Here is a 23,119-nt window from a genome sequence, read left to right on the forward strand (position 1 = left end):
GAGGATTTAGGGACATACAGTAAAATATAAAACAAGAGTACTTATGGCCTAACAACCAAAACCACGGGCCAGCACGTCCGTCGTGGAGTGCTGTTCCTCTCCCAGCGCAGGAAATGGGACCCAGGCCTGCACGTGCTCCACGGCCACCTGGCAGCCCTGCTTCTTAGGCCCTTAAATAGTTGGGCTTGCGCGGTTTGGCTTTGTGCTAAGCTGGCGGCAGAATGTCTTGGCAAGAGGACATTTAAGGGAAAGTTCGTGGAAAATGGCAACAGCAGGTACATCCCCAGCTGTGCGTTGCTGTGACTGGAGTACTCGACGGGAGAGCTCAGAGCAGGGAGGCCATCCTGGGTCATGGTTCCAGGTCAGTGCGGGAGCCTGGAAGGAGGGAGGGGGAGGGCCGGGGTGAGGTACAGTCCCCAAAGGCACCTCGCCCCTTACTGACTTCCTCCAAAAAGTCCCACCTGCCTACAGTCCCGTCACCCCCCAGTATCCATTCACATGACGAACCTTCAGGTGGGTTGACCACTGGTGAGTTGAGAGCCCTCCATCCAGTCACTTCCCTAAAGTCCCACCTCTGGACTTCACTGCGTTGGACACCCAGCATTCCACACACGAGCTTTGGGGGACATTCCACCCCGAAACCATAACAGGTGGTGTGGCTCCCACTACATAGAGATTAGGGGCTCACAAAACAGAGTGGCTGCTCTCTGTAGGAGAAGGGGATTTATTATTAGTCCCTTGTGCTCTTGAGAATGGCAGCCTGATGGCGGGTGGCCAAGGGACGATTAAGAATGGCCTAGCAAAATGGTGACTTCTGATCTCCTCATGAGTAAGATTCCACTTCTTTTGAAGAGTTGGAACATCTCTTTCCCAGGGAAATGGGTTCAGCCCCCACTGAAGAGTGGGCATGCAGCCCGGGCCTGGCTATGGAGTTACCGGGGGCCACCGGGGTTGGTGGAGGGGCCTTCCACCGGTGAGGGAAGCACAGGCGGGTGTCCCTGCCCTGAGCCAGCCCGCCTCCTGGCTAGCTTGGAACCGGAGGAGAAAGGCACTATTAGGAGCTGCCAGGTGAAGAATCGGGACTCTTGGCTCCACGTCACTGATGAGTGTTTGCATCTTGGCTTTGATTTGTCCCCCAAAGTAGGGCAAATACTAGCAAGTGGTGCTTGCCCTTGACCCTGACCCTAGGCCGTCACAACTGGCACTTGTTCGATAGGGAGACTTGAGAGGTGAAGTCCCACCGCAGCCAAGTGCAGGCGCCGAGGCTGACCCGCGGCAGTCTGGCTGCAGAGCCCCACTCTTGAGGAATAATGGCCTGACCCCCAACTTGGCACCCAGGCTGGCACTGCCAGGAAGCCGAGCATGACTTGTGGCCTTGTCTCTGATAGTGATTGGTTGCAAATTCATCATTGTCACCCCAGGGCTATGTAAAAGCATACCCTTCACCATGACAAAGCCACGTGGGAGGTGATAGATAATGGGGGCAAACAGGCAAGGTAGAGAGGGTACAAAACCTGGCTTGGGGCAGGACTGGGTGTCCGTGGCCTTGGCAGTCTGGCTAAGGGGCTGGGCGGAAGGCTCCCCATGGCTCTGGTAGCTCTGGAAAGGCTGGGCATCCAGTTCTTCTCGTGTTTTGGGTCCCTGTTGCCTCCAAATGACAAACCAGTTCCACCAAGAATCGTTCTTGTTGTGGCAAATGATGCAGAGTACAGTAGTGTCTTCACCTTGGAGGTGCTGTCTTCCCACACTCCCAACCTGGGTCTCTGCAGCTTCCTGAGTGATGAGCCTTTGCGTCCCGTGGGGTCTGTCTGCCTCTGTCCGCTCAGAGGCTCTGGGCTGTCCAAGCCATTTGTTCCTCAGATCTGTTCAATACCCTGATGACAGTTTAGCAAGCGGATCTTGTGGTTGGGATCCCCGCACACTCTGTTATGACAGAGAGGTGACGTAGCCCTGAAGCAGAACTGTGCGTGTCTCCTGTTGGCCAGAAAGTGAGTGGCATGGCAGGCCTTCGGGGATAGGGCCTGGCTCTGCACAGTGCTGTTCCCTGAACCTGTAGGGGTCCCCATTGAGTGCATCCACTCCAGGTTGAGTCCTCTTTGGCGACCAGGGCTGGTGCACCCTGCCCTCTACGCATGCCCCTTCCTCTTCCTGCCATCTCTGGCCTCATGGGCTCCTTCATCAAGGGCATGTGGCTGCTCTCCTGCGTTCCTCTTCCCAGCCCTCCATCTCCCCTATGGCACTGCCAGGGGGCTTCACGCTCAGCATATGTTGGTTCCATGCCAGCTACTTGCACTGCTTCTTTTTTTTTTTTTTTTTTTTTTGATTTTTATATTTTATTTTGTTCGCGGCGACTACAACATTCTTGTATGANATTCGGGCTCACGGGCCTCTGTTCATTTTTTTTTTTTTTTTTTTTTTGGACTGGAGATTGAGCCCAGGGGCACTTAATCATTGAGTCACATCCTCAACCCTTTTTATTTTTTATTTTGAGAAGAATCTGGCTAAGTCGCTTAGGGCCTTGCTTAATTGCTGAGGCTGGCTTTGAACTTGCAATCCTCCTGCCTCAGTCTCTCTAGCTGCTGGGATTGCAGGCGTGCACTTTCGTGCCCAGCCCGCTGTTCAATCTTTAGCACAGATTCTGTCTGCAGGGCATTCTGACCTCCTGCCTCTGGTCCCTTAGCCATTTTCCTTGTTCAAAGCCTCATTCCATGGGCCTTATAAATGCCACTGTACCTTTAATTCATCCTCTTCCCTGCAGTCAGTGTAGAGGTCCTGTTGTGTGGCTTTAATGATAGAATTTACCACCTCCCCTTTTTTCTTTTTCCTGTTTTGTGATGCTGGTGATTGAGCCCAGGGCCTTGTGCATTCCAGGCCAGTGCTCTGCCACAAGCCACGTCACACACCTCCAAAACTGTATTTGCCTTTATTTCCACAGCAGTGCTTCCATGATTAAGTCTGGGCATGGCCTCGTGTCATGGGGTTGAGCCCCTGTGCCCATCCTGTTTCCCACCAACCTATACTAACTCTCCGTGTGTCCCACGACTCTGATTCCACACGCTTCCTTGCATGCTGTTCACCATGTGGAAATTCTTGAGTACCAGCCTCTGTTTTTCTTTCCAGTTCCTTTGTTGCCTTCCTTCCCAACTGAATTACATAGTGTTGGGGTACTGGGGGTGGAATCCAGGGACACTCAGCCACCAAGCCACAGCCCAAGCCTTTTTTTTATATTTAATTATTTTTTATATTTAATGGTCTCGCTGAGTTGCTTAGGACTTTGCTAAGGTGCTGAGGCTGGCTTTGAGCTTGCAGTCTTCCTGCCTCAGCCTCCCAAGTCACTAGGATTACAGGTGTGCAGCACTGTGCCTGGCTCTTTTTTCTGTTTGAGTCTTTCCAGTCATCATAGCAAATGTCAGTTGTCATGGTGCTGGGGGTGACCTCACTTTGCCTGCAGATGGGATTATAATGAAGTCAGAGGTTTTCTAGTAGCCATCTTAGATCCAACCAATTTTGGCCAGCCCACCTGTGGAGGGACTCATGGCCTCAGGCATCCTGTCCTCAAGGATAAGCAAGGCTAGGGTAGAAGAAATTCAGCTTGTCACTAGGCAGTATGATGACTAACCCCTTTTTCTCCCTTTTTTGCAATGTTGGGAATTGGACCCAGGGCCTCACACATGCTAGACAAGCATTTGACCACTGAGCTACATCCCCAATCCTTTTTATTTATTTATTTATTTTTATTTTGAGACAGGGTCTCACTGAGTTGCTGAGGACATTGTTAAGTTACTGAGGCTGGTCTCAAAATTTTCTTTTTTTTTTTTTTTTAATTTTTATTGTTGGTTGTTCAAAACATTACATAGTTCTTGACATATCATATTTCACACTTTGATTCAAGTGGGTTATGAACTCCCATTTTTACCCCGTATACAGATTGCAGCATCACATCGGTTACACATCCACTGTTTTACATATTGCTATACTAGTGTCTGTTGTATTCTGCTGCCTTTCCTATCCTCTACTATCCCCCCTCCCCTCCCCTCCCCTCTTCTCTCTCTACCCCCTCTACTGTCATTCATTTCTCCCCCTTGTATTATTTTCCCCTTTCCCCTCACTTCCTCTTGTATGAAATTTTGTATAACCCTGAGGGTCTCCTTCCATTTCCATGCAATTTCCCTTCTCTCTCCTTTTCCCTCCCACCTCTCACCCCTGTTTAATGTTATCAAAATTTTCCATCCTCCTACCTCGGCATCCCCAGTGACTGAGACTAACTTTATCTTCAAAGACAAGTGGGTAATATGTCTAATTTGCAAAAAATGGGTAAAAGTAATTATTTCAGGAAAAACAATTATGAAATATAATCCTTGAGACATAATAAATCATGAATATGCCAAGTATATAGTTAGAATCCACCAGTAATAATATTGAATTTTATGTGAGCCCTGTGATCCTGGAAAAGTGAAGACTAAGACGCATCCTCCCTCCACACACACACACTTTTTTTTTTAAGGCATTTATGTACAGTACCTTTTTTTTTTTTTTTTTTTTTTTAAAGAGAGAGAATTTTTTAATATTTATTTTTTAGTTTTCGGCGGACACAACATCTTTGTTTGTATGTGGTGCTGAGGATCGAACCCAGGCCGCACGCATGCCAGGCGAGCGCGCTACCACTTGAGCTACATCCCCAGCTCCCACACATTTTGTGTTCCAAAAAGCTTACAGGAAAGACCACACTTCCCCGTATGACTTCGAACAGGGTGTCCCTTAATATGACCTTGTCATACTTAGACCCTCCCAGTTACTATTCTTTGCCTCATAAATGGTTAGCTGAACTGTTTTTTCCTGGATCTTTGGGAACAAAATTAATTTCTGCTTTAGCTTCTCTCCTTCCTGCAGGATCCCTGAGCTTTGGCCCTCCTCAGCCTCTGCCAGCACACAGCCTGGCATCAGGGTCAGACTCTTCGGATCTGCTACCCATGGCACCGTCCTCTCATGCACTTCCCACACCTGGTCCCCTAGGCTAGTGTCTCCTCTTTATTAAAGGAAATTTGCCAAGGATGAGGGTGCTGCTGTCAGTGATAGAGCACTTGCCCAGCATATGCAAGGCTCTGGGTTCAACCCCCAGTACTACCAAAACAAACAAAGAGAAATGAGGAAAGCCTGTTTGGCCTAATCCCTGAGACCCTTGCGGATTTCAGGGTCAGAGCAATCTGCCTGTGGTATTGAAAGAAAGTGAACTTGTGGCGCTGGGGTTGTGGCTCAGTGATAGAGCACTCACCTCACACGTGCAAGGCCCTGGGTTCGATCCTCAGCACCACATAAAAATAAATAAAATAAAGTTATTGTGTAAAACTACAAAAAAAATATATTAAAAAAGAAAAAAAGAGAGTGAACTTGAGGCTCCCACCTGAAATTGGGAATGGTTTTCTTATACTGAGAGCGAAGATTGCCCATTGGGGTCGTCTAATGCAGGCTGACTATGCCAATCTCCCAACATTTGTCACTCCCTGCCTCTTCTTTCAAAGTTCTGCTAATTGTCAGAAATTTTGAAGCTAGAACATGGGGAACAATTAAGTTTCTTCTATCTTCCTTCAAAACTGGCTTTGAGGACTGGGGCTAGGGCTCAGTGGCAGAGCACTCGCCAAGCATGTGTGAAGCACTGCTCAGCACCACATAAAATTAAAATGAAGATATTATGTCCACCTAAAAATAAAAAATAAAAGTAAAAGTTTATCTTAAAAAAAAACAACTGGGGGCTGGGGGTGTGGCTCAGGTGGTAGCGCGCTCGCCTGGCATGCGGGGGCGTTGGGTTCGATCCTCAACACAACATTAAAATAAAATAAAGATGTTGTGTCCACCGAAAACTAAAAAAAATAAAAATAAATAAAATCTACTTTGCTACCAATTTGACTCCAAATATTCAAATATTTTTGGAGCAGTGAGAGTGATAGCCTAACTTCTTTCTCCCTAAGCAGTATTAGAGCCAAGCCAGCCAGGAGCAGTACCCTATCCTGTTCTTGAACAGATAGCTCAGACCAGCAGGGATCTCTGCAAAGAGGGCCGAAGGATGAGACATTGACAACTAACCCATCCTACAGATGGATCTCAGGGGGAATTTCTAGCATCTGCCTGGAGATACTTAAATCATACAGGATTTATCCATTTCCGTTCTACTGTAACCTCAACTTCTAAAAATTAATTAATGAGGAAAATAGATGATGGGAAGTGTCAATGAGCCGTATTGTTAGTAGCCCCATAAAGGAGCACACTGAGGATTTTATTGATGCTGATTGAGGTTTTGGACATTGAGTGGGTCATCTTGTGGTATTGGCTATCTGTCATCTAGGCTGTTTGCTGTGGAACCTAAGCTGTTTGGGGCTCAAGTGAGCCATTTGGAGCTTAAGCTGTTTGGGATTTGAGTGACCATTTGCCCTTTGGGTCTTGGTCAATGAGATAAACTTCAGAAGTTGTAAAAATTTTCCAACACTTACATTGATTTGGTGAGTGTACTTTTTATTCATTGGAAGATCACATCATGGCCTTCATATCCAACGGTGCAGCTGTTTCATGTTTATTAACTCAACAGTTGGCTTCAACAGGCTGTATTCTAACGGCTGCAGCAACAGGTTTTCCTACCAACATAGGGAATTCCATTTCAGAAGAACGTACCCTTTTCCTGGGTTGGAAGAAGCTTTGGAAAACTTGTCCAGAGGGTGCACGATAAGGGTGCGGTCATCCTGCACCTTGAGCTAGCCTTTTGGCTCTTTCCACGACACATAGACAGATTCCTCGGCCCACCGGTGAACCAGCAGGAAGGAATTCCAAACAGCATCCTGTTTTACTGACCCAGATCATTTCCTGAGCATGGTCTTTGCTTCAGTCATCAGATGGGCCTTGATAGAAAGAAATAGACTAAATTGAGCTGCAGTCACACTATTTTACACCCTTGGTTCCCCCGCCCCTGGGAAGGAAGGTTTTAAATTTTCACTATCTGATGCGTTTTTCTGTCTCTGAAAAAGAAATTCACTCTTGGGCTGGGGCTGGGGCTCAGTGGCAGAGCGCTTGCCTAGCATGCGTGAGGCCCTGGGTTCGATCCTCAACACCACGTAAAGATAAACAAATAAAATAAAGGCATTCTGTCCATCTACAACTAATTAAATTTTAAAAAAGAAAAAAAAAAAAAGAAACTTACTCTTCAAGTTTTGCTAACCTTAGTCTTTAAGATATAAATTTTGTGCCTGGCTTTTAAAACTAACAAACGTAAATCTAAGCTTTAATATTTTTTTCTATGTAGATATAGGTTTATATGCTTATATATTATCTGTTTGCATGATACTAAATTGTAATAAGTAATTTAAACTTGTTTGTAATAAGAATGTCTTTAAATCTATTTAAAATCTACTAACTCATTTCCTTAGCCTGCTAACCAGTGGGATATTTATCTCTAGATATTTGAGATATGGTGTTCAATGTTTTCTATGTACAACAACCTCTTGTGACCTTTTTGGCAAAGAAATAATTTAAAATGTTAACTATGGCTACATTCATTAATAATCTAAAGCTAACTATTAAAATAAGTAAATTAAATACACAGGACAGGCATTTTTGTATCTTTAGAAATGTAGCTTTTTGGTAATTTGTTTTTGTACGAAAATATTAATTCAGAGTTTTTCATACCTCAGAAATGTGTTTTCTTTTAATAAGTGTATAATGCTTGTATCTATAACATTGATGGTTTGTCTGAATTATTAATTGTTCAGTAGATTTGGAAAATCACATATGAGCTTGTATCTAGGCCCAAGATAAGTCAAATAGCAAATGATTTTTAATGCCTATGACCTTCATATAGCTTCTGTTTCTGTAATAACTTCATTTTATAATGTGCCAGAAATTGTGACGTTTTATTATTTTCATCATGGTCGTTAATTATTCATAAGTTAACTATCAGTCAGCAAGGTGCATTATTGCCTTCTTAAAATGTTAAATGGATTTTATGCTGTGTCTCATGTCCAAAATCTAGTAATGCTTAAGTTCTAGAGGAACTAAAAATAATTTTTAAAATGCATAGGATCCAAGAGTTTGGTAATGACTGAACTGCTCTTAGTAAAGTTTACAAAAAACTGGCTTAAAAACAAAGATTTTTATGTTTTATTTAGATAATTTTCTATGTTTTCTGATGATTTTAGTTTTTATATTATTGCTTAAAAGAAAATTAAGTTCTACAAGAATTAAGATTTATTCCAATCTCCATTTGTTCTACAGTCTTGTGATTCGTAACTGCTTAATAGATCTACTATCTTTACAATGATATCTCATGTTTTATTGATACAAATGCTCTAAAGCTTAAAAAAATTGATGCTCTGAATATAATGCTGTAAATCATGATTGTTATCTTAACATACTGTGGAGGTAACTAAATTGTTTTGTTTAATTGCTAAGTTTTGTAAGAAGTAATACCATCTGTATTGTTTGTGGTCATTTTTACATCACGTGAGCCACGTCCCTATGGTTAATAAAGGTGGCCTTGCTTGACTCATCCTCCACCTCAAGACAGACAGATTTCAACACAGGATACATGTGAGACAGGCTATTTCACAAGAGGTTTTCTCAATTGAACTGTTTACATTGTGACTTGTTCTACAAAGTATACTGGAGTATATATTTATGTTCTTAATTGGTGGAATGACAGTAATTCTTATCATCTGTGTTCAAAATTTGTGCAGTTCTGTAAAATATTTTGGGGTGGTAGTGGTGGTACCAGGGATTGAACTCAGGGGCACTCAAACACTGAGCCACATCCCCAGCCCTGTTTTGTATTTTATTTAGAGACAGGGTCTCAGTAGTTTAGTGCCTTGCTTTTGCTGAAGCTGGCTTTCAATTCGGAATCCTCCTGCCTCAGCCTCCTGAGCTGCTGGGATTACTGGCGTGCACCACCGTGTCCAGCCCGCTGTAAAATGTACCTCAATTCTAAAGATACTTTCCCTCATTTCCTCTTTTGTGTTTCCCCTTGGTTTGCGTGGGAAGCATTCTGATTGGCTGCTCGCCAATCAGTGCAGATCTGGCAGGACTGCTTCTTATAGACAAATTGCGTTTCTTTGGATTAATTCAAATCAGTCATACAAACCAAGTACTTTGCTTGTATTCGTGGCTTGCATTTTTCTGACCTAAGAGCTAATCTTTCCAAAACCATCTGTTGCTTCAAATTGGCTAAAATAGGGGGGTCTTTGGATGCTAACTTAAACTGCCTGTCACCTTCCCTCTGTCGTGGGACCATGTAGATCAAAGAATGGGAAGAGCCCCTGCTACATGGAAGCCCAGGTGCTTGGCAGAGTCAATAGAGTTTTCAGGGAGAATCGTTCAGATGGAGGAGAGTCACGTGGAGTTACTTGTCAAACCCTCCCAAGAGCTGGGAGGCTGTGGAAGGAGCACCTCTGTAGACGAACATAAAGCCTTTCTCGCAGGCAGAGCTATTAAATATTTCAGAATTTGCCTCTTTCAGGAGTAAGCAGCTGACAGCTTGTGTCTGAGCTATGCACAGCAGTCCAGCAACGGACTGCCAGCCAGCCAGGTGACCTGGATGCCCCATTTGCCCCAAGATGAGGGGTGAACTCAACAGGCATTTGAACCGACTGAACTGGGTCCCCATCTGAAACTGGGAGTGATTTCCTCATGCTGAGAGTGGAGGCGGAGGCTGTGACCTCCCACCCTGACCAGTGAGGCCTGTCCAGCGCCAGCTGGCCAGAGTGCACGTGTACCTTTGGTCACTTCTGGTCTCTTCTCCTTTAAAAGTTCTGCTAATTTTCAGGGATTTCAGAGATGGGTTGTTTGAAACAATTAAGTTTCTTCGTGTCTTCCTTCAAAACTGGCTTTGAGTAAGACCTATTTTCTTATCAGTTTGACTCCAAATATTTCTGGAGCAGTGAGTGTGATAGCCTCACCTCCTTCAGGCACAATTAGAGCCACGTGACAGTATTACCAGTCTCCTCACCATCCTCCTCACCACACTCCTCCCACTAAAATCTCTTCCTTTTTTCTTTTCTTTCTTTCTTTTTTTTTTTTTTGCAATGCCAGGATCACACCAGGGCCTTAGCCAGGTGTGGTGATGCACTCCTGTAATGCCAGCAACTTGGGAGGCTGAAGCCAGGAGGATTGTAAATTTGAGGCTAGCCTCAGCAACTAGGTGAGACCCTACTCAACTTAGTGAGACCCTGTCTCAAAATAAAAAATAAAAAAATTTTAAAAGGTGGGGCCTGAAGGTATGTCTCAGTGGTCAGATTCACTTGGTTCAATTACCAGTACAAAAAAAACCCAGACTCAGGGGTGCTTACCCACTGAGCCATGCTGTACTGCTGAGCTGCACCCCTCACTCCAGAATCTATTATTTTTTTTTGGGGGGGGAGTACTGGGGATTGAACTCAGGGCCACTCGACCACTGAGCCACATCCCCAGCCCTGTTTTATATTTTATTTAGAGACAGGATCTCACTGAGTTGCTTAGGGCCTCGCTTTTGATGAGGCTGGCTTTGTACTTACCATCCTCCTGCCTCAGCCTCTTGAGCCTCTGGGATTACAGGCATGAGCCACTGGGCCTGGCCTATTGTTCTTTTTTTAGCAACCAGAATATATCAAGAATGTCAGGGGCTGAGGATAAGGCTCAGTTGGTAGAGTGCTTGCCTAGCATGCCCAAAGCCCTGGGTTCAATCCCCAGCACCACCAAAAAAAGCAAAACAAAACAAAAGAATGTTGGAAAAGTAATTCAGCAAATACAGATTAGAAAAGTCCATAGGTACATGGTGTGAATCCTCAATTGAAAAACACGGCCCTAAAAGACGGTAGATTCATATTAAATGAGTAAAGTTGAAACCAACTTCACATTTTAAAAACTAACAAAGCACGGCTACTGTCACTGTGCCGCTTTTGTTTAGTATCAGGCAGAGCAGAAGCAGGCTGTGATCAGCAGGACCGTGTCACTGTGTCACCGCCGCCAGGACCACATTCCCCTCAGCATGGAAGCATATCTGAGAGACCCAGTGGATCCCAGCACCGCTCCTTCTACAAGGTGGAAGGACTATGCTGTGCGGGTCTCCAGGGCCTGTGGGAAATCTCCAGGGCTGTTTCAGGAATGAAAGATCCATTCCGCATTTGACTGGGGGAGGGCAGACTACCAAAAGCCACCCGGTTTCACTGAAGACAGGATCAAGGGTTACTGAGACAAATGCTGCCTACCCAGCCCTCACCCCTAGTGACTTCGATAGGTCACTCTGAAAAACCAATGCAACTAAAAACCACAGCCTCCTGCAATCCTAGCCACTCGGGAGGCTAAGGCAGGAGGATCACAAGTTCAAGGCCAGCCTCAGCAACTGAGTGAGACCCTAAGCACTTTAGTGAGACCCTGGCTCTCAATAAAATGTAAAAAAAGTTTGTGTGGGTGTGTAGGGCGGGGGATGCTGTGGGACTGCATTCACATTTCCCCCTGATTAAAAAAAAAAAAAAGGCTGGGGGTGGGGCTCAGCAGTTGACCCTGGGTTAAATCCCCAGTAGCCCCCCACCAAAAAATAACCTTACATCTTCCATAATCCAATAAAATATTGCCATTTTAACAGATAAAAGGCCAAATTGTAGTTTTGTTTCTGTACAGTTCTTAATACTAAAGTTCTTTTTGAAAGTCTTCCTATCATTCATTGTTAAAAAACCTTTAGCTATATAAAATTTTAATACTGTATGTCACGTTGTGATTTAATGGGATTTTGATAAAATGTACATTAATAATGCTGAAGTCTTTCATTGAGTTTTATATCAGTTTATGAAATAAACATGCTATATGTGATTTCCTCAAAAAAAAAAAAAAGTCTTATAGTTATTAAACCTTAGCCAACTTTGAGCATACAAAATTCCTTCCCTAGACTTATAGATTTCTGTAGATACATCCATACCCTAATAGTGTAACTTTTCAAGGTGCCCCAAATCAGTATACTCATTAATGGACCCACATATGTTTACATCAAACTAAATTTAACCAGAGGATACCTCCAGGGACTGAGTTCTTACCTATGAAATCGCAACTTGGTTTCATATGTAAGCCAGACACAGCAGCACATGCCTGTAATAGGCTGAGGTAGGAGGATTGCAAGTGCCAGGCCAGCCTCATCAACTTAGTGAGACCCTGTCTCAAAATAAAAAATAAAAAAATTTTAATACTGTATGTCACGTTGTGATTTAATGGGATTTTGATAAAATGTACATTAATAATGCTGAAGTCTTTCATTGAGTTTTATATCAGTTTATGAAATAAACATGCTATATGTGATTTCCTCAAAAAAAAAAAAAAGGAAGAAAAAAAGGCAAAATAAAAAACTCAATTATACTTGTAATTAATGTTTCTGTGTTACTTAGCATTGCTCTGGGAATTGGGTGGATGAATGGCCATTGGCATTAGTTGGTGGCATATGCGTTGTTCAGTGCTGGGGGTTGAACCCAGAGACTGAGCACGCCACCAAGCTGCACCCACCTGGGTGAATGTTTTGTTACCTACAGTCTTGGGAATATCTTCAGTTGACAAATTGCAAGATATATTTACTGTTGAAATAAAGTTTGTCAGAATAACGATTCAATTTGTTGAACAAATTTAGATTTTTCAAGATCTCTCTAAGTTGTTTGTGTCCTCACTAAGTTGCTGAGGCTGGCCTCACGATCCTCCTGCCTCAGCCTCCTGAGTTGCTGGGACTACAGGCCTACATCATCATGCCTGGCTTTATGAACATATTTTAAACGACCACAGTATTCCCTCAGGCCACCAGTTCCTCTCTGTATTCATGTTCTATTGCGGCAATCACAAATTACCACAGATCCAGAGGCTTAAAATAACACAGATTTATTATATTACATTTCTGGAAATCAAAATCCCAAATGGGTCTCCGGGTTGTTGTGGTTTGGATCTTCAGTGTCCCCAGAAGTTCATGTGCTGAAGGCTTGGTCCCCAGAGCAGCAGCGTTCAGAGGTGGGGCTTGGGAAGGTCTCTGGATGAGGAGGGCTCCAGCCTCACCAGTAGATTGGTCCCTTGACGGGTTCGCAGCCTGGTGGGTACAGGTAGGTGGAAGCTTTCCGACCCTCCGTGGGCCAGCGGGGAGTCCGTAGGTCATGCTGGGCGTGCCCTGAGGACGTGGTCTCTGGCCCTTCCTCTGTCTGTCTGTCTCTGCTCCTGGGCTGACTGCCATGAGCTGAGCAGCTTCTATCTGTAGCGCTTCGCCAGGATGCGCATCCTCCGTCTTGGATGCTCCAGGAGAAGTCCGTGTAAATGGAGAACTGTGGTTACTGGACGCTGGGAAGGCGGGCAGGGAGATGGAGGGAAGTCCGGCACCAACCACGGTGAGTTCTAGTGTCCCCTCGCACGGGGTGACCGCAGTTGACGCCCACCTGGCTCCCATTTCATGAACAGCCAGACAGGATGAGCCCCTTGGTCCCTCCCAAGGCAGGGTCACTGCCCCTCGTCAGCCTGAAGCCTCCGTGGAAGGGGGACCCTCACCCCACCAACTCTTTAAGATCAAGGGAGCAAAGTTGGGGGGGCAGGGGAAATAGGGATTTAGGATAAAGACAGAGGCCAAGTCTTAGAGGAGCCGCTCAGGAGCCACCGAGGAGCAGAAAGGCTCAGGAATATCGGAAGCCCCTGCAGGACACGCCCTGGTCCGGCCTGTAAGTCAGGACAGCGCCCAGCACAGGGAAAACGGAGAGAGACCGAGTAGCTCGGCCCTGGCTCCTCCCCACGCCAGCCCAGAACTGTCAGCCAGGACAGGAGCCCCCAGCCAGCGGCGCCGTCCCTCCCTCGAAGGTGGCCTGTGTCTTCCCTTGAGCTCCCGATCCTTGCCTTATCCCAAAGACCTCTCTCCGATCACTCACGTCCTCCCTGGAACAGGACCCTGTCTGTGCCTTTGACGGGCACGCGCTGCTCTTCTTGTCTGTCATGCATGTCAAGAGCCTCGCTGGCCCTGAGCCAAGGCCCCCTTCTCTCTGGGAAGGGTCTCCTCCCAAGATATCACCTCAAAAGCACTGCAGCTGCCCTACAAATGACACCCCAAGCTGTTTCCCCTGCACCTGTCGCTGTGGACCTCAGGTCATCCCACCCCACCCCCAGCCACTGGGAAAGAGCCTTTCCCTTTCTTTCTTCTTCTTTTTCTTTTTGAACGACCCCCTCAGGCATCAAACTCACTAGTTCAAGGGCAAGCCATGTCCGAGCCAGGCTTCTAGGGTTGGCTCCCAGGGCCAGCCGCTTCCCCACACAGCCCTTGCCTGAGTGGGAGGGAACCAGGCAGCGGTGGCTGAGAGGTGGCAGTGAGGTCAGATCTCCAGCAGACAGCCCATCATCAGGCCTACAGACAGAGACGGCCCTGAGAGCAGCCGAGCCCAGCTCCCCTTCCCTGGGCCTGGGCAGACATGACCAATCAATTGCATCACTTCCCCACTGAGTCAACCTAAAGCTGCAGACAGCCATGATTAGTTAGTGGGCATGGGGACTGGGGGGAACTGGCTTGCCATTCTTGACCCAGACACAGACAGGATCCCAAGGTCAGGGTGGCTGAGTCAGAAGCCAGGGAGGAGGGTAGTGGTCAGAACACACAGGAATCGCAAAAGCGGGCGGGGGTCAGGGTGCCTTAGCAGAACCTCCCTGCAGAAGGAGAGGATGACTCCGGTCCTCAGAACTTGAGTCCCCAGGGCACTCTCACTAGGCAGCCTCGCTTTTGAGGTCGGTGTGACTCACTTCCATCCCACAGGCCAGGAAGCACAAGGCGCAGAGCAGGTGGGTGTCACCAGGGTTTTGCTGCACCTGGACACACGCTTCTGCACAAACAGCCTCTGAGCTCAGGAACAGGACCCCCCGGGATCAGCTCCTCTCCTTGACGTTCACCCTGGAGCTGAGACTCTGCCAGATGCCCCCACCCGCCATGGCCTGGTGCTGGGCTCTCTCTACACTCAGTGGCCACTCAGGCCCCCTCCTGCCTATGCTAGGCTTTTTTCCTACTGCTGCTGGTGTGGGGCCTGAGAACAGCCTGATCTGTGGGAAGTCAGGTCTGGGACCTGTGTCCAGCTCTTTTCTATTTTTTTCCCCCAGGGTGATTCCAAGGCCTTGCACTTGTAGACAAGCACTCTACCACTGAGTGCATCTCAACCCTTTTTATTTTGTTTTGAGACAGGGTCTCACTAAGTTGTTGAGGCTGGCCCCAACCTTGAGATCCTCCTGCCTCAGCCTCCCAACATGCGGGGATTTGTAGGCATGTGCCACTGAGCCTGGTTGGCTGCCTCTCAGTTCTCTGACCTCGCCTCTCCACCCCGCTGACCAGGCACAAAGCCAAAACCCCAGAGATGAGTGAGGGAGGCCCAGAGGTGGGGAGGCCCAGAGGTGAGGAGGCCAGCCCTCTTCTAAGACCCCAGCTCTCCCTCCAGCACCCCAGCTCCTTGTCTCTCTATGGGGCCCCACACCCAGGGGCAGTGGCTGGAGAAACCCTTGTTGTGGGCAGGTGATGCAGTGTCCAGGACTGGCAAGGGTGCAGGGGACCTGGGAAGACAGAGCTGCCCTTGGCGGGCCAGGAGCGTGTTCAGGGCCCACCTGCCCTTTGCCAGCCTCTAGACCTGGTTGTGCCTCATTCTGGATCAGGGAACACACAAATGACGGAGGTCACTGTATGGATGTGCAAATGAGGGCCAGGGCATGGGGGAGGTCACTCAAACTTCAAGATCAAGGAGGATGGGAGCCAGGGCCCGGTCCCGTCCACCTCACTGCCCCTGCCCCACCCCTGCTGGAGCACAGCGACTGTCCTGCACTCCTACCTGGAACCCCTGGGAGTGTTGAGCATGAAGGCAGGAGTCCTTTTAATTAGGAAGCTGATCTTCCAAAAGCAAAGAACCGAAGCTGCCCCCTAGTGGCTGAGCATCGGCAGAGCTCGGCTTGAATGGCCAGCAGGTGGCAGGGCTGGCTGGGGCCATGGGAGAGGACAATGGGGAGCATTGCTCAGCAACAGGAGGTGGTTCCACGTGGTCACATCCCCAGTCCTTTTCTTTTCTCTCTCTGTCTCTCGCTCTTTTTTTTTTTTTGGTAGTGCTGAAGATTGAGTCCAGGGCTTTGTGCATGTGAGGCAACCCTTTCCATATATCTTTTTTTTTTTTTTTTTTTTTAATTTTGAGACAGGGTCTCACCAAATTGCTTAGGGCCTTGCCATGTTGCTGAAACTGGCTTTGAACTTTCAATCCTCCTGCCTCAGTCCCCTGAGCCATGAAATTTGATTTTTAAGTGTGGTCAACTGTATTTTTTAAAAAATGTTTAGCCAGGCGCAGAAGCACACACCATAATCCCAAAGATGTGGGAGGCCAAGGTAGGAGGATTGCAAGTCAGCCTTAGTGAGATCCTGGCTCAAAATAAAAATAAAAACAGGGATATAGCTCAATGTGTAAAACTGCCCCAAGGTAAATCCTCACCTCCCATACACACATTTAATATTTATTCTTTAGTTGTAGTTGGACGGTGCCCTTGCTGTGGACCTTAGTCCCCTGTGGGCCTAGCGCTGGTCCACTGTGCTTGCACAGTACCACTTTGTGGTAGTTTCAAGGCTCCCCACATCCAGGCTCTCTGAGATCTCGGCTGCCTCTGCATGCACCCGAGGACACTCCTGACTGCCATTTCCGTGGCCCTGTATCGCCCCAGCCTTGCGTGCCCAGTTACTGGGGTTTAAGTCTGCAGTCTGCGGTGCCACCACCCACCCTCTGCTCCACCTCGGCAGCTTCAGCCCTGGCCCTCCAGCACCAGGGCTCCCCGCAACCACCCAACCCCCAACTCCCGCGGGATAACCTCTCCCCCACCAAGCTTTGCACCCAGCCGGTGGCCTGGTCCCACTGAAACTCACCCAGATGCAGCCTGGGGCCTTCCAAGCTACTGTCTGCTCCTGAGATCACGGTTCTCCTCCAAACCCCCTTCCTAGCCAAGTTGCCCACTGACCAGCGGAAGCACTGGCCAGACAGGTCCACAGCCCCAGGTACCCTGGACTTGCACCCAGACACCCTTCCCTTGTCTCTGAGAATGGGCTCCCATCTGCCCTTGTCCCCGGGGCACCAAGCCCCACCCAAAAGACCCAGAAGCCACGGGGCTTTGGTAAAGCAGGAGACCAAGGCTGGTGTAGCCTGGGTGAGGAGCGCCTGCAGCATTGGCCTGAAAGACTGTTTCCCTAGCCTGGGTCACACCCTGCTCCCTCTGCTCCAAATTCCCAGGCCTTTTAGCTCTTGAGATCCACTTACCTGCTGCTACCTTGGGAACCGGATGCTCCCTGTTCTGCTTCTCCAGCTCCACACACACAGCTCCCTCTGTCCCCTCTCAACCACTGCTCAATGCCATATTCTAGCGGGACCCTCCCTGGTCCCTCTATTTGAACGTGTGCATGCAGAAATGGGTGGCGGTGATAGCTGCCCAGCACTGTGAAGACACATTCAATACCACTAAAATGTACCCTTAGGAAAGGCTGAAGTGGCAAACATATAAGTTTCAAAGCAAACAAAACTGCACACGCACTCAGCCCTTTTCCTCGGAAGCACCATTTCCATATGCTGTTTTATTTATTTGCTGGCCTTCCACCTCTCTGCAGCCTGCCAGCTCCTGCCGCAGGGGCTCCTGCATCCATCCATACACTTAGGACAGGTGCGCATTCCCCACACCTGCCTCCAGAGGGCGCCATGACCACGGTGATGAGATCTGTACCCAAGCCCTGCCTGGGCCACAAGGCCACCACTGCACCAGGTGAAGCCAGTGTTGCTCTGCAGGTGAAGGGGACCCTGCAGATCCCTCCCCATCCCAGGCAGGATGCCTCACCTCCTCTCATCCAGGGGATGACTCCCCATGACCTGTGGAGGAGCATGGGCAGGACTCAGTTCCTCTGCCTTGTCACCCACTGGGCGTCCACAGGCTTGGAAAGATGGCAGCATGTGGACACATATGACATGGGTAGGTCACACACGATTAAGCTGGCATCTTGGTGCCCCTTAGGAAAGAGGTGAGGAACCAGGAGATGCCCCTGCAGAGTCTAAGTACCCACAACAGTGGTGACCGACACCCTGCTTGGGAGGCACCCGCCTCCTTCCCTGGCCACCCAGTTCCCAGTGCCAGGCAGGTCCTGGGTTCTGTCATCAGCTGCCCCACCTGTGCTCTCCAGTCTGCAGCCGGAGCTCCCTACCGCCATGGCTCCAGCAGGCAGAACGGGCACTGACGGTGCAGACCCAAGGCCACCTGCTGGCCTGGCCCACAGCAGCACCGCCTCCCCAGGAGCCCTTGTGAAGCGTCCGCCATGAGGGCGGCCCAGCCTGGGGCTCAGGCTTACCGGTCAACACTGCCCGGCAGGCACCAGAGGGCCGCCTCGGAGTCCCACTGAGCCCAGGAGAGACCAGCCTGGGGCAGCAAGAAACAAAGTCCTCCTCTGCTGGAGTCACCAGGGCTGGCTGCACTGTGTGGCCCAGTCCTGGCCTGCCAGAGCCTGTCCCCTGCCTGTTGTGACTCCCAGGAGCCCCAGGCTGAGTCAGGGAAATGGGTGGAAGGCCCAGGACAAGCCCCAGGCCTGCTGGGACGAGCTCAGGAGGCCATGTTTTGCTGTGGGCCTGCTCCTCAGTGGACTGGTGGCCTCCGGATCCCAGGGTGGCTCCTGCACTGGTGGTCCCACCCACAGGCCTGTGTCCACCTTGTCTGTCCTGGCAAAGGTCCCACTGTACACACCTCAGGGCTGGCAGCAATCACACTGGGGTTTTTATTAGACTTTCTGTGGGAGACCTGGACGCCTCCGTCTGCTGTCCAGCTCCTCAGCCCCTCCCCTGCTCCTGGGCTCTGTTCTGGGGGGCCAAGAGGGAGTTGGCCACCCTGCCCCAACCTTCCAAGGCCTTGGGCTGCTTCCGGAGACCAGCCAGTTCCCACTGGCTTCCTCTTTGCCTGGGCCAGGCCACCCAGCGCAGGCCGCAGCAGAGCCACCGGCCTTCTGACCTACAGCTTGGTGCTGAGGTGCAGGAAGTGGGGTGCTGCGTAGGCTGCCATGGGTGGCACGTGCCAGACTGATGACGCCGGGCCAAGTCTGTGGCGGAGGGTGCTGTCAAAGGAGGTGGGGGGGAAGTGCACCAGGCCAGCGGCCATGGGTGCAGGGCCTGTAGTGGCCAGGAAGTGGGCCGGGAAGGCAGGGACGACCAGGGGGCTGAAAGGGAGAGCAGCCTGACCCTTTAAAGGGTCCGAGGTGCTAGCGAGGTTGAGTGGGCACTGTAGCATGGGACCCCTGTGGGCGTCCAGCGGGGCAGGCCCCAGCCCTGGGCCCAGCAGGCACGAGACAGCCAGGCCAGGTGCTGTGGGCTTGGTCCTGCCCTCCTTGGCATCTGTCTCCTTAAGGAAGGGAGACACTGCCCGAAGTTTTTTGCTGCTGTGGGCAAAGCCCTCTTCTTCCCAGGTGCGCTTGTTGCCCAGGCCTGGGCTGCCGGGGAGCAGGGGTGGGGCCCCTGGGCTCTCAGCAGGGACTTTGGCCATGGGGGACACCCAGCAGGCTTTGGGCTTCGGGTAGAAGCTGCTTTTTCTGGAGCCACCTCTATGGAACGCAGAGGGACGGCTGGCGTCCCCACCCCACATCAGTGGGGGCTCTTTGGCCGAAGGCCCCTCTTCTTTGCCAGGAGGCTCCGACAGCACCCTGTCCTTCAGGCTGGAGAAGAAGTCCCGGGGGTGCCGGCTGACGGGCTTCAGCACCTCAGTGCGGCAGGCACGGAAACAGCCTGTGAAAACGGGGGCTGGTGGGCTGGGGCCCGCCTGGGCCTCCACCAGGGCCTCCACCCTGGGGGTACCACCGAGGGCCTGTGGTCCCTGAGGGGGCAGCTGGGGCCTGGAACTCTCAGCCAGCCTCTCGGGGCTCCGGGGGCGCTCCGGGGGCTCCCTGCTGGGGCCACCCGCTCCGTGGAGACAGCCCTCCTCCTGGCACTGCAAGGCCTCTGCCTTGCTGACGTGGGCCAGGAGCTTCTTTTTGGCCAGTGGTGACATGATGCCATGTGTCCCTTTGCAGAAGCTGGACAGGAGCCGCTTATAAGCCTCAGGGCAGCTGCCGGCACCCACAAGGGGCAGAGAGGTCCCGGGCACTGGGCCCTGCTGTTCTGTGCTGTCCTTAGGGGGCTCCTGGCTGGGCAGCTGTGCCAGGTCTGTGCCCGTCTCGGTCTTTCCTGGCACCGTCTAGAAGGAGAAAAGGCCACGCTTCAGGGCTGGTGCAGGCCATGCCTCCGACCCGGGGAACTGCAGCAGCAGGGCTCAGGGGTGTCCAGGGGCCACTGTGGGCCTCTGCAGCACTTTGGGGAATATTTTCTCAAGGCGTCCAGTCCTCTGAGTGGACATGGTGTCTCAGCAGGACACAGGGCTGGGTGAAGGGGTGAGCTGGACTTCAGAGCCCAGGCATGACCATCACAGAGGACCTGCAGCCCCCGGGTCCTGCCCTCAGTCAGTCTGGGTCCTCCACGGCGGAGGCTCTGCAGCAGTCAGGATGGGCAGGAGGGCCCCAGAGGGGGGTGCAAGGGACAGGGGATGGGGAGGCTCCACCACCTGGGGCTCACCTGGTCCACCTGCCTCTCCTCCTTGGCCTTCTTTGGCCTCTCGGTGGCCCCGTCATCCCCCCGGGGCTCCTTGGCCACCTTGTACTGTTTCCTGGGCTTGGAGGGGGGCAGCGGCTTGTCGTCCTCTCCCTTCAGGTGCCGGACGTACGGGAGGACCAGCCTGGGGAGGAGCGGGTGTGTCAGTAGGAGGCCAGAGGCCACCACACTGCTGGCCTCCACCTGGCTACCTTTCCACTCCACCTCCCCCACCAGGACTTCCCTCCATTCTGACCCCAAAGCTGCCAGCTCTGTCCTGCCACCTTAGGACTCCGGGCCCCATGAGGTCAGAGGGCATGTGCACGGAGCATCGGTTGGCCTACCCGCTCCCGCTCCCAGCCATGCTCTGCCCGGGACCTAGGAGGGAACCCTCTGGTGTCCTGGGCCCAGGGCCACGAGGTGGCCATCCCCGCGTACCTCTCATAGTGGCGGCGCGTGCACGTGGCCGCACTCGTGCTGCCTGGGCTCCCCCCCAGCTCATCGTACACGTTCTTCCACAGGCGGCGGCCTGTCACCTGCAAGGACACTGTGTCAGGGCAGGGTCATGGGTGCCCCCTGGCAGTGGGGTCCCAGCAGCACCAGGTACCCTCGCAGGGATGGGGGCAAGAGACTCCTCCAGCCACGGGCGGGGGCGGGAGGCTGGAGGGGGCTGTGCGGCCGGCCAGCTCTCCTCCCAGGGCCCCTGACTGCTGGCCCAAGCAGGTTCTGGAGCACAGGAGGCAGAACAGATGGGGAGAGAGGGAAACCTGCTTAGAACAGCAAAGTACCCCAGGCGCACCCCTCCTCTGCCCTGCAGCCAGCAGGGCTGCGCTGAGGATCCTGGCTCCTCCTGTCCATCCGCAGCAAGGACAGCCCTGCTGGCTGGCCCCTGCCGCGGCCCTCCTGGGGTGCAGCAGGGATGTGTAGGGTCATGCAGCATGGCGAGGACTCGGGGGCCTTCAGCTTACCAGCTCGTAGGCCCCCAGCTTCTCCACCGCCTTGTGGATCTTCCAGAGGTTAACTGGAGGGAAGAGGGGCAGGGCCGCTGTCAGGCTCTGCAGGAGAGGGGAGCCTGCACCCTGCACACACCCGGACAGGGCCACTACTTGGGCCCTGCGTACTTCCAGCCCAGTGGTCAGTGGATGGAGTCCACCTCTGCTGATCTTGAACCTGCCGGGAGGCATCCTTTCTATTCGGAACCCCTGTGGGCTGGCAGTGTCTGGGGTCACCAGAGCAAGGGGCCTGCCCTGACAGTCTGCCTGGGTGGGATCCCCTGCTGGGCCCCCCTCCCTGCCTGCTCCCCCAGGACGCACTCTGCTTGAAGCCGAGATGGGGCACCCTCTCGATGGGTGTGTGCCGCTCCTTCATGAACTTGTAGAGGCTGACCAGGAAGGCCTGCTCCTCCTCCCGCTCCCTGCCTGCCTCGGGGGCGTCCTGGGGAAAGAACGGGCGGCGTGGGCACAGGTCCCAGCTGGTGGGTGGCTAGGCACACCAGAGACCTCTGTCTGTGGGGAGGAACAAGGCGCTGGCCCCAAGCCCCTGCCCTGGGCTGCACAGTCACCTGCAAGGGCACCAGAAGAGGACAGGGCTCCAGGCAGGATGGGCTCAAGGACTAGAGTTTTTGGGTCATGCTGGCATGGAGCCAGCTCTTAGTGCCCAGGGTCCAGGAGCTTCAGAGGCTCTGGAGGCAGCCATAGGGGCAGCCCTGCCTTCTCCTGGACAGGGTCACTTCCTCATCGTGCCCCTGATTTGCTAATCTTCCTCTTAGCGCCTGCATCAGACTGAGTCCCTGGAAGGCGACTCCAGGCCCCTGGGGTGCCCAGGGCTTCTAGGCACCGTGGGCTGTTCCTCAGGTGACGTCCACTAGGCCTCTGCTGTGATGGCTGACAGCATCCCCTACCCCCGTGCGCCAACTCGATGCCAACTTGAATGGTGGGTGGGTGGAAATGCAGGTTTACATGAGAGAATAGTGCGTTTGCCTGGTTCACGGTCAGCATCCTGACCATCTTCCTTTGAAGGTGAGCCCCGGTCTGCCCAGAACTCACCGCTGGCAAAGGGCCCAGGATCCCTCCTGAGAGCTGAGGAGGCTCCAAGTCCCCCAAGGCTGAGGGTGGCAGGAAAGTGGCCCTGGGGAGTTGCGGAACTCACCTCCAGCTGGATGGGGCTCTGGCTCCTGCTCTGCGCACCATCCGGTTTAGGGGACGCAGGGGGCTCCAAGGCTTCGCCCTCCTCTGACTGTTTTCTTTTCCCTTTGACAGGGGGTGCTGCTGGGAGAGAGGGAGGAAAGGAGAGGGAAAGGAAGGAGAGCCTGTGAGATGCAGAGAACAGGGGCCGCGGGCCATCCCCCCACTCCCAGAGGTGTCCTTGCCTTCTTCCCACAGCATCCCCTGCCCACCCGTCCTGGCTGCCCTCGGCTGTCCCTCTAAGGCTGTCCCTCTAAACCGCACGCACACACTCCCAGGACTCACCCTGGACAGGCAGCCCCCCCCTCCCTGGCCCTCCCCTCTGCACCCGCCCCCTTT

The 23,119-nt window shown here is 51.6% G+C and overlaps 1 protein-coding gene across 4 annotated transcripts in view; it reads right to left on the reverse strand.

Moving 5' to 3' along the window:
* Positions 1-17,546: 17,546 nt before the first annotated feature.
* The window catches only part of Arid5a (AT-rich interaction domain 5A), an 11,992-nt gene continuing 6,419 nt past the window's right edge, over positions 17,547-23,119 (reverse strand). The window contains exons 2-7 of one of the 4 annotated variants that reach the window (XM_015499725.2): positions 22,746-22,861; positions 21,911-22,031; positions 21,566-21,618; positions 21,036-21,133; positions 20,583-20,742; positions 17,547-20,208 (exon numbers count right to left, since the gene is read on the reverse strand). In XM_015499725.2, coding sequence (XP_015355211.1) covers positions 18,994-20,208; positions 20,583-20,742; positions 21,036-21,133; positions 21,566-21,618; positions 21,911-22,031; positions 22,746-22,861 — 1,763 coding nt within the window. In that variant the 3' untranslated portion in view covers positions 17,547-18,993. Of the gene's footprint in view, positions 20,209-20,582; positions 20,743-21,035; positions 21,134-21,565; positions 21,619-21,910; positions 22,032-22,745; positions 22,865-23,119 lie in introns of all 4 variants that reach the window. The other 3 variants (XM_015499724.2, XM_048810336.1, XM_015499726.2) reach the window with 3 other exon arrangements.

Source organism: Marmota marmota, unplaced genomic scaffold (assembly GCF_001458135.2).
Source record: "Marmota marmota marmota unplaced genomic scaffold, marMar, whole genome shotgun sequence".
In the NCBI taxonomy this organism is placed as follows: domain Eukaryota; kingdom Metazoa; phylum Chordata; class Mammalia; order Rodentia; family Sciuridae; genus Marmota; species Marmota marmota.